This window comes from Ornithodoros turicata, chromosome 3, assembly GCF_037126465.1.
Source record: "Ornithodoros turicata isolate Travis chromosome 3, ASM3712646v1, whole genome shotgun sequence".
Classification (NCBI taxonomy): Eukaryota; Metazoa; Arthropoda; class Arachnida; order Ixodida; family Argasidae; genus Ornithodoros; species Ornithodoros turicata.
Window position 1 is genome coordinate 99,856,747 of NC_088203.1, and position 11,336 is coordinate 99,868,082.

Below are 11,336 nucleotides of genomic sequence, written 5' to 3' on the forward strand. Positions count from 1 at the left end.
ACCTACGCTTACAGCAGCCGACGTGAACTGTGAGTTTGTCGCAGCAGATTTATCTAGACCTTCCCCCCCCTTACAGCCCCCTAACATTTCGGCTGTATACCCCCCACCCAACCCCCACCGCGAATGCCAGGGAATGCAGCGCATTTCCATTCGTCATCGCTTGTTGTGGCTGAGGTGACATGTAGGAAATTTAGTCACAAGCACGACGCAGACATCATATTGTGTAGAGTTCCTTTATAACGAAGTGAGCTATTACCAGAAGACACATTTCTGCGAGGGATTCATTGGAGAGTTCTTTGGGCAAGAAAAGGTTTCGCTGAAATGTTGTGAATTCATAAGAGGCACGTTGCATCTTTCATCCGAAGGCGGATGACTTAGCGACCTCCGTTCTGGGAATTCCTTTCCACACCACACTAGACACCTGGAAATGTAGAAGATCTTGTCCTTCGTGAAATCCTTCACGTTGCCCAGAGTGACATGCGACTTTTCCGAAGCTTTTTTATATGCCCTCAACTGGGACGTAGTACCCATCGTGTCTGCTAGATACTCTATGTCATAATCTTCGTAAGCTCTAGCTTTCGGAGCTTTCTCAATGGTCTCGTTGTGGCAACGAACGATCTTGTCGTATTCCGCTGTACTTTTTTCGGTAAACCACGGTTTGAAATGCCCAGCACCGTCATAATTCCTGCCAGACGTATCGTAGCCGTGCATTAGCTCATGTGTCACGGCGGTGCCTAGGGTTCCATAGTTCACTTCTGGAGGAGCACCATACGAAAAGACAGGCGTGAGCAAAAGAACGTTTGCAATGAATATGCGATTTTGCGTCGGTATGTAAGCACCATTGATGAGGTATGCAGGATACGTGTATCGTGGATCCACGAAGGAGGAGTTGCTCAATATTCCGTTCCAGTTGTGCTTTGTCCAAAACTTCTGAGCCTGAATGTAGTCCTCAATGAAAGGTCCGTTTAGGTCAGGGAGGTCTTTGAAGTACGCGTCTATTTTCAAGGCGGAGCTAAATTCCGGCGAGTAACCAATATCTCTTTTCAGCATAGAAAGTTTCTTCAGAGCTCCAACGCGAGTTGTCTCGTCCAGCCAATGTGAAGACTCGAAGGACTTCTTAATCTCGTCGACAATTGTATGAATCATCTCCCTAGCGAGATTCAGCCTCGAACTGTTCACTATGGGGAACAGGAAACCCAAACCTGCAGTATTCGGGAACATTTTCGACGTTCCGTCCAGGCACATAGGAACATTCGGATTACTAGGCGAACCAATGTACGAAGGGTTCAACAAGGAAGCTTTATACAGGTAAAGGGCAATCTTCCATGCACAGAATAACCTTAATTCGGTTGCCGTAGCATTCCTGAATTTGCCGAATAAATTATGGAAGAAATGAACATCGTTCACTGTCATACTGACTTTTACGTCTTTCGGAAGTCTCGGGTCTGTACTATCCTCCACGGCTTTATTCCACTGCTCTGACAGGGTCGTGTCGTTGTTTACCAAAAGGCCTAACTTCGACAAGGGGAACAGAAGCTTCTTGCTTCCTGAGGTTTCGCTGCCAGTGTACTGAACTTGGGACAGATTGGCTAAATTATTCTCCACTGCAATGATCTCATTTGCCAGATCGTGGAGGTCTATGGAAAGGATTGCCGATAAAATCAGCATAATCTCATCTTTCCTCGCCTCTCGGTCTTTCGTGATGGCGTATTCTATCGAGTACTTATGTCTCATGTATAGTACAAGCTGTTCGCCTTTTAGCCAGCCGGCTTCTATTCCAAATATCAGGGGAATGTTGAAACCAAAACTGAATTTCACCATAGCATGCAGTAGGTCGAACTGCATGTCACTTGCAAAAGTCATTCCTTGCTGCTTTAAAAACTGTCTCATTGCTTCAGTCGTCGTAACGTTATCAATATCCATGCAGTGCTGGTGGAAGGCCGCTACTTTTTGGTATCCCGTTTGCCCTCTTCTTGGGACCTTTACGTCTTGTAAATGCCTGGCGATATTTAAGGAGATGTTGCGCTGGATGACTTCCAAATTGAATGTCGTATTCAGATTATACCAGTGAGATAAAGACCTCAGAGCTCCGTTACAGACGTAACTGTAAAAGTTTTCGCAAGGATCTTTCCCTGTGTCCACGGACACGTCAATAAGCCAACGCATGTATTGACAATCTTCCGTATCACATTCTTTGTCAGTGAATGGATGTTGCGTGATGCGTGTTGACATTGTCGCTTCGGAAGTCGTCTGAGGTATCTCTGCCGTTGACGTCGTGAGCCAGTGAGGAGTGTCTTCATAGTCTTCATAACTGGCATCGGGAAATGGGTACTTGGGCGGAAGTTTGGGTATCCCGACATACGCAGGGGTGGAGGTGGTGATATCTTCGCCGTCCGGCGTGTGTCTCCATTCATGACGTGCAACCCAATATGCTGCTCCAAACGTCCCCAGAACAAGAGTCACAAGGAGTACCTTTCCCAGCAAGGTGTAAGAAGTTTCGTCCTCCTTCACCTGAAAATAATAAAAATATACTTTGTTCATCAGAATATAATAAGCACCTGGCCTTTTCGGGTTGAACGCCTTTCCCACGTCCGGACCTGTTTCTGTAATTTCGATGAACTCCGAGCTATTGAAAGATACTCCATCCAAGAATGATTTGCTTAAACACGCATTGCTTGCAAATAACAGAGTGCAAGAACACTAGATGATGTGACATCAAGTGCGACTGATAGTTTAGCGTGTCTTAGAAGACCGTGGATAATGTGGTTACCGAAGTACCGCGGCTACCGCACCGGATCAACTGGCGGGATTCTGAGCCATGCACGCTGTCATTCGTTCCGTTAAGTAGGATGACTTTATGGTGACGGAATCGACGCTCGGATGACGTTCGCTCTCCTTGCTCTGAAGTGACATCTACACCAACCATGCGTACAAGTTGCTATTCAGTACAGAGAAGAGCGGTGCTGACTTCGTCTTCGCAGCAGTGCCATGTGACAAGACTGGCACGTATGGCGGGTGTTTCACAAAAAGTGAGCCAAAGTTTAAAAAGAGAATGGTGATGTAAGTGCTAGCAGATCGGACCAGTGACAGGGAACTAGAGGACAAGGTTTATTCTACTGTCCCGCACATAATGACAGTGGGACCGTGCTCGATGGACGTAAGTTGTCATTTTCTTCATTTGCTAGCAAATGATTCATGGCACACCAACAATACGAACAGCATAGTGTTACCAGCCTAGCGGGGAACACGCAAACATTTTTATTTTGTAATTAATCGATTAGTAAAATTAATTTGTCAGTTTCGTATTCATTAGGATTAGAGCTCCAATGTCATTGAGAAGGTTGGGAGATACAACGACACGAAACTTTCTCGGGATTGCAACAAATCGACGTGGTACTCGCCGATGACGCGCCAAGAGCGTCGGATCATGGTGGCGCCACCGAGCGTACGGTAGTTGAAGGAAGACTAGGCACATTCCTGACTAGCATTTTGGCTTAACTCCCTACGCGTCTTCGACAGGTCCCGCGCAGATTTTCTGATTTTGTCGTTATGTCATTTTCAGTTCTTTTGTGTTACCGGTCACCACTGGTAACTCTATCCAGTCCTGCTATGTGGTGTGCGATTACCCTATTCCATTTTTTTACTTTTCTCATATTTCATGAACCACCCGTGTATACGACAGTCTGTGCAACCCACTCTCATAAGGCAAAATTTATGAATATTTATGAATTAATTCATAGCAGAATTGTAAGTAGTCATTACACGCATCGCCTCTGAGACCTGAACGTATTGTTTGGGACATGGTTGTCTAAAATATCTCGCCCGTGATGGAGCGGTCCCCTACCGGAGGTGTCACACAAGAATGAACTGTACCGCAACCAGGCGGCCATGTACGGCCGAGGGAACGCCTACCACCATCTACCACCATCACCGACATAATCTAGGACCCGAAAGTGCTTCCCTAGGTCCCATAGTTGCATCTTGGATTATACCGTCTGAGCTTCCTCTATTTCCCTATGTGGTGAAGTTCATTTTTAAGAGATGCAGGTACGTAGTCTTCCGATGAAAATTCTGTAACGTCGAAAAAACACCCTGTATAGTTGTGTTGTCACACAGTTCCCGACGCTGCAGCGCGTGGATAGCCCTGTCGACACATCTACGTTTCGAGAGGTCAGTGTACTGAAATGACCGTGCATCGAAACATCTGTGTACCGAAACGTCCTCTACCGAAAAGTCCTCTACGGAAATGTCCTAAAGCAGAATTCTTGCGACCTAGCCGTGCACTTACGTCTTGGGGCGTCCCCAAGTCCTAGGGCAACCCCAAATGTCCCATGATATCTTAAGACCTCACGCTTTGACGAATAGATTTTCAATAGGGAAGATGAACGCTTTTAACGCGCCCGTGGTCCCTTACCGTTCGCGGCGGAACGGACTGAAAACTGGGGAGCATGAAGCGAACTAGGTCGGGGACCTGGAGGAAGAAGAGGAGGCAAAGGAAGAGAAAGCTACGTTCTGGATAGATTGACAGTCCCCCATACGTGACCCAGTGTAGACAAATAAACGCCGGTTAGTGTTAGAGGGCTATAATGGCTGTCCCAGAAAACGTGTCATTCAATTATAATAAAAATACTACGCCACCTAGAATCATGCGGTCAACAGCATTTGTTCTTATTAGGTTTTTGCCACCTCCTAATGTGAATGTCATGTACATGTCAAGTTTAATTATGTAAATATTTGCTAACTGAACTCGGAAATTTGCCAAGTAAAGGTCACTTTTTTACCCCACCAATATGAAGAGCCTGCCGAATTCACTCAAATTCACGATAATTCACAGTGATATTCACGAGCTATCCCATCGGAAAAAATAGCCGAATATCATGCTTTTCGGAGCACCGGACCATAGCGCGCGATGACTTTCTGAGCGCAATCGCTCTCAGTGCGACGAAAGGAGGTTCCGAAGCCAGCCCACATAGTGATAGTAGAGAAAGCAATAGTACCTAAAATTGGGGGAGGGAAAGCATTATCCCAGCGAAAGTCGGACGTGATAGGCCGTGCCTGTTTTATCTCTTTCTGCGATGTCGGGGAGGGCTGGGTTTCCAACCTCCTTTCGTCCTACTGACAAAGATTGCCCTGAAAAATTCATCGTGCGCTATTCTGTGCGACCTCCGTAGAGCATGATGTTCGGCTATTTTTTCCGATGGGCTAGCTCCTGAATATCCCTTTCAATTATCATGAATTTGACTAAATTAGACACGCTCTTCACATTGGTGGGGTAAAAAAGTGACCATTACTATAGGCGAATTTCCGGCTTAAGCTCGCAAAAAATTACATAATTAAACTTACCTTACACGACATTCATATGAGGAGGTGGCAAAAATCTAGTAAGAACAAATGCCATTGATCGCATGACTCTAGGTGGTGTAGTTTTTATTATAATTCAATGACACGTTTTCTAGGACACCCTGTATAAGATTAGGACTATGTATCATACATATTATGATACATACTCTCCGGTTATTGCCGCGGTGGAACCAGCTCTTTCTGTAAAGGCAGGTTGGAATGACAAGTAACTGTCTTTGCAATCTGCCTTTCTAGAAAGAGCTGGTGCCACCGCGCGGAAAGTAGCGAAATGGAGTGGTTGTCAATAGCGGTGTGAACTAAAGCCATGTACATGCTGTCCCCGTTTGTCCTAAAGGTGGACATAAGGTTGTCCTAAGTGGACATAACCTGGACTTTATGGAGCGTCCGGTTTATTACCGGTATCTGTGCCCGAGCAGTGAGGAAAAACTACACTACTACTTCTGCTGAGGGTTCATCGTCTACACCGAAACCGGAACAAGCTAATATTCTCCCCCTTGTTGTACTTTTATTTGCATATGCGGAACGAACATGCCTATTAGAATGTAGATTTATTGTACTTGCCAAAGAACCCACCAAAATCACACAACGTCAGTCCAACTGCGCAGTTCGTTCCAAAACGTCCGTTTTACACTTCTTCCTCTACCTCTCTCTTGCCCATGACCATAGGGATGCCTACAACCCCAACACTCCCCCCGACTAAGTTACGACAAAGTCTTTCAAATGTGCCGGAGTCTTGATGACACGCCCAAAACGTCCCGTTCGCATGTTTGGCTGCTGCGTGCCCTGAGCCTGCCCGCTTGCCTGGTCTGTAGTCAGTAAAGGGAAGGCTGGTTCCTGCGACGTACTCTGCTGTGTCTGCTCGGTGTCCGTGGATGGAGGGAAATTCAAAAGGCTGGGTGCAGTTACCATGGCTGCAGTATCACCAGTTATATCCATTTTGTCAAGGGTTCGGCGCTTGATGTGGTTAACGTGGCGGCGATGGAGTCTTCCGTCAGTAGACATGACAGCAAATGAAGATCGGCCCGTCTGCTTTAGTATTGTTGCCGGAAGCCATCGCGGCCCGCTGTGGAACATCCGAATATAAACTGGCTGCCCTACTTTGTATTTCTCAGTCGTTTGGCTTGAATTGTTGGGCATGTTGTCTGAATGCTCCTGAGGATGCATTAAATTCCAAGCTGTTGTCAGGGGGCGACCAAACAGCAGTTCTCCGGGGGTCTTCCCGGTTGTCTTTGACACTGTGGTATGCTGTCGAAACAAAAAACGTGCCAGACGACACTGAGTGTTGTTCTCGGTGAACTTGCGAAGTGCTTTTTTTGTTTCAGCGACCATCCTTTCGGCCTGGCCATTTGTGGCTGGATGGAACGGGGCACTTGTACGTTGCTTGATTCCGTTGCGCTTACAGAATTCGGACATCTCTCCGGAAACGAAATTTGGAGCATTGTCCGAGAAGAGAACACGTGGTATGCCAAATGTCGCAAAGACATTACGTAGCTCCTGTATGATGTTTCCAGAGGTAGTGGTTCGTAGCCGTCTCACCTCCAGCCATTTCGAGAATGCATCGACTATGATGAGGTATGACGAACCGTCCATTGGACCCGCGAAGTCGATATGTAGCGTATGCCAAGGAGCATCAGGGCGTTTGAAGTCTTCATCCACGAAGGATGGACTTGCACGCGCCCAAGTTTGGCACGTGTGACATCTGTCAAATGTTAACTGGATGTCGTGGTCAAGTCCTGGCCACCAGAAATGACTTCGAGCGGTGCTCTTCATTGCTGCTACTCCTGGGTGGTTTGCATGTAGCATTCGTAGTGCCAAGGGCTGAGCTTTCTGAGGTATTATGACGCGGGAACCCCACGTGAGGCAACCTTTACAGACGGCAAGTTCCGACCTTCGACGTCTGTAGGGAAGGAGGTCTTCTGTATTCCAATCTGAGAAATCTCCCCGTTGGACACCTTCCAAGACCCGTGACAAGATGACGTCACGTTGAGTAAGCTGTGCCACTTGGTTAGCATTCAGTGGATCGCAGTGGAGTGCTTCTAGCATTAGTACGTCACCCAGTGATGCTTGACCATCGGCGGATATGGGCAATGGGAGACGGCTCAATGCGTCTGCGTTTTGATGCCGATTTCCAGGGCGATATACCAAGGTATAGTCATATGCGCTTAGTAAAAGGCACCAGCGAATCATTCGGGGTGACAACATCTGAGGAATCTGTTTGTTAGGGCTCAAGATTCCCAATAACGGTTTGTGGTCTGTGAACACCGTAATGTGTCTCCCTGCAATAAAGTGATGGAAGTGTTTCATTCCAAAAACGATGGACAGACCCTCCTTGTCCAGGTGTGCGTAGTTCGTCTCGTGAGTACCCAGTGTGCGCGAAGCAAACATTATTGGAAGCTCATCTCCGTCGCCTGTTTGTTGAGAGAGAACGGCCCCAACTCCGTATGGTTTGGCATCACAGGAAAGGATGATCGGCCGGGATTCATCAAAATGTCCTAAAACAGGTGCCTTCACCAGAAGCTGTTTTAGTTCTTCGAAGGTGCTTTGTTCTTGATGTCCCCACTTCCAGGACGTCTCTTTGTCGAGCAGCCGGTACAGAGGCTCCGCCACTGTCGCTCTATCCTTCAGGAAACGGTTGTAGAAGCTTAAGAGGCCCAAAAATGACTGAAGTTCCTTCCTGCTACGTGGTGCAGGAGCGTCGATGATGGCTTGTACCTTTCCCCTGGTCGGAGTGATGCCTGTAGATTGGATGTGATATCCTAGGTATTCCAGTTCAGGAACCGCAAAAAGGCATTTGTCGAAACGTGCTTTCAGTCCAGCTTTACGCAACCGTTGGAGTACTGCACGCAGACGTTCATTGTGCTCTTCCTGAGTGGACCCCGTTATTAAAATGTCGTCTAAGTAGGCTCCGACGCCCTCTAATCCAGAGAGTAGCGCGTCCATGTATCTCTGAAAGATAATCGGAGCCACGGATACACCAAAAGGTAAGCGAGTGACCCGGAAGAGTCCTTTGGGTGTGTTCAGCGTAAGCAGCTCTGACGTGGGTTTGTCCACCCGAAGCTGCTGGTAGGCCTGTTGAAGATCTAGCTTCGAAAATATCTTGCCCCCCTGGACGATACTGAGCATGTCGTCTACTGTCGGTAGTGGGTATGCAGCTTTCGCCACAGCCATATTTACAGTACTTCTGTAATCACCACACAATCGAAGTGTGCCGTCCTGTTTGCGCACAGTTACAAGAGGCGTAGCCCAGAGCGAAGATGAAACAGGTTCGATGATTCCTTGATGCTGAAGCTTGCTACGCTCTTTGTCGACGTCATGTCTTAATGCTAACGGCACGGTGCGACTCTTCAGGAATTTCGGAGCAGTGTTCCGCTGTACGTCAATATGTATAGGATTTCCTTCATGCCCAGTCATGTTGCCCTGGAATACTTCCTTGAACTCGTCCAGCAAGGCTTGACACTCTGTTGCGGCGACTGTATTAATCCCAGTGACTGAAATTCCCAGAGGTTCGAACCAGTCCCGTCCAAGAAGGCTTACGCCGCAACCAGCAACGACGTAGAGATCCAGTTCAGCCTCTGTGTGCTGTAGCTTGACGTGCACTGTCGCTTTGCCTCGTACCTGTAGTGGAGTACCAGTCCACGTCTTTAGGTCAAAAGTTGCGCTGTGCAAAGTAGGCCTGTCGTTATTCCAGAGGTGGTGAAATGTTTCTTCGCTTATGATGGAGAATGATGCTCCCGAGTCCACCTCGAAAACGCAAGGGCGGTTGTCTAACGTTACCTCTATGGTGTAACGATTTGTTGCTTGTCTCGAGGTGTGTAGTGAGAAAAGGTCTGCCCACGCCTCAGTCTCTGCAGCCTCAATGCAGTTCGTTTGCCGCTGTTGTTGAGACTGGCGAGTGTTACCGTGATCAGTAGTCTTACCAGACTGCTGCCGCTTCTTACTGATGCAAGCCTTTTCAATATGTCCAGTTTTCTTACAGAAATTACAGACTGACTTCCGAAATCGGCAGTTCTGAGCATTGTGATCTCCATTACAACGGTAACAACGGGAAGTTTGTTTGGTCCCCGTCTTTGAATTCCGTTGCTTTGTCGTCGTGTTGAGAATCTTGTTGCCTTCCGTACTACGCATGCTTGACTGTTGCTGGACTGTCGACTCCATAGCTTTTGCGATGTCAAAAGCTTTTTGAAAGGTGATACTCCGCTCTGAGAGTAATCGCTGCTGTACGTGGACGTCACGTAGCCCACAGATGAATCGATCCCGCAACATTATCTCCAGTGGAAGAGTCGTGGTTGCAGGAGTTCCGACAGTAGAAGGAGTCGTTGTGGTTGATGCCTCTGGCTCGGTTGCGCGTGACGTGGATGGCGTTGCAGCCGGTGATGTACCAACAGTCTGCGATGTTCCAGCGTACAAGGTGCCAAAGTTGCAGTCCTTGGCGAGAGCTCTCAAGGCATCCACGTATTCTGAAATGCTTTCCTGGGGTCTTTGATCCCTCTTGTGGTAACGCCATCGGCCTAGCAGTTCGGAAGGTCCCGTCTCGAAATGGAGATTTAATATGTCCATAATTTCATGATAGGGTACCTGTGATGGCGATAACGGATGTAGGAGATCCCGAACCTTGCAGTAGGTTTCTTCTCCGATGCAAGTGAAAAGCAACGCACGCTTCTTTGCTGCGTCCCGTACGTCATTTGCCTCGAATAGAAACTCGAGACGTTCACGCCATGATGTCCAGTCTGAGCCGGCAGTGAATTCTCCAAGTCTTGCGTGGTTCATGCTGCTCCCTCGTCGCCAGTATTAGAATGTAGATTTATTGTACTTGCCAAAGAACCCACCAAAATCACACAACGTCAGTCCAACTGCGCAGTTCGTTCCAAAACGTCCGTTCTACACTTCTTCCTCTACCTCTCTCTTGCCCATGACCATAGGGCTGCCTACAACCCCAACAATGCCACTACCGTCTTTATCAAAAAGTCAACTCCACAGGTTCACAGAATATTGCCTGTTATCGCAGAAATGTGCAACCCGATATAATGTGGATGACGGACGCCGAATGACAACCAGAGCCTTACTCAATATGCTCGGTCCTATTGACTCAGTATTTAGGAGGCATGTGACAACCAAACGCCGAGTCCCGATAGGATACGCCACCGTTTCGCGCATGCTACGGTAATACTTTATGAAACAGGCTGTGGAAATTATAATTTTAAATGCTGAACTGAATGGTTATGCACAGCTACAGGTTTCGATAGCTTAACTGTATTCCACGACCAAACACCTGTACAATAATGCCTCGGTAGAATCAGTACAGAAACTCACCAATGTTGGCTTTTCTTCGCTCGTTCTTTGTTCTCCGGGCCATTGCTCCTGGTATTGCGTATGGCTGTCATACGGGAAGTCCACGACCTGCATGTTTATACTCGTCTTGTCGGTGTGGCACACAACCAAAGGCAACGGGCCACGGATCTATGGATGGATGAGAGGATGAAGGGTGATGTACGAAGTCGAAGGCCAAATTGGAATGGCACAACAGAAGGCACGATCTTCTTCTTCTTCTTCTACCTCAGGGCAATGGCCGTTAGCCACTGAGGGCGATTGGCCCACGATCACGAGGGCAAGATACAGCGAATCTTCTTTTTCTTCTACCAATGAGATAATGGCCGTGAGCCACTAAGGGAGATTGGCCAGGACAAAAGGGGCGTGAGATGTTTGTTTATGTCTGTGCAGTAATGATGGGAACTAAGGCCAAGTCGGATCCAAGTATCTTATGACATATATGACATGTGATGACTAATGCAGGAACTGGATATGCACGTATGTAGGAATATGCGTATGACGACTATACAGGGCCAAAAGGATGGCTGTATGAATGTGTGTGTACGTGAAAGTGTATGAGTGTAGGAAGGAAGTGACTAGAAGCGGTTGGAGAGCACGATGTAGGATGCAAGACCCGCTACCACAGCCCTATGACAGAGCGCAGTGTG

General features: G+C 47.6%; 1 protein-coding gene across 1 annotated transcript; it reads right to left on the reverse strand.

Annotated features, from left to right (window-relative positions):
- Positions 1-225: 225 nt before the first annotated feature.
- Positions 226-10,918, reverse strand: LOC135387544 (neprilysin-1-like). Its single transcript, XM_064616696.1, has 2 exons — positions 10,672-10,918; positions 226-2,511 (listed from the first exon to the last, which is right to left on the reverse strand). The coding sequence occupies exons 1-2, from the start codon at positions 10,762-10,764 to the stop codon at positions 253-255; spliced, it is 2,352 nt and encodes a 783-aa protein (XP_064472766.1). The 5' UTR covers positions 10,765-10,918; the 3' UTR covers positions 226-252.
- Positions 10,919-11,336: the final 418 nt, after the last annotated feature.

Coding starts and splice junctions, on each gene's coding strand:
- LOC135387544 (XM_064616696.1), bottom strand. CDS start 10,764: ATGCAGGTCGTGGACTTCCCGTATGACAGCCATACGCAATACCAGGAG. Junction 2,512..10,671: donor GCGAAGAAAAGCCAACATTG/GTGAGTTTCTGT, acceptor TATTATTTTCAG/GTGAAGGAGGACGAAACTTC.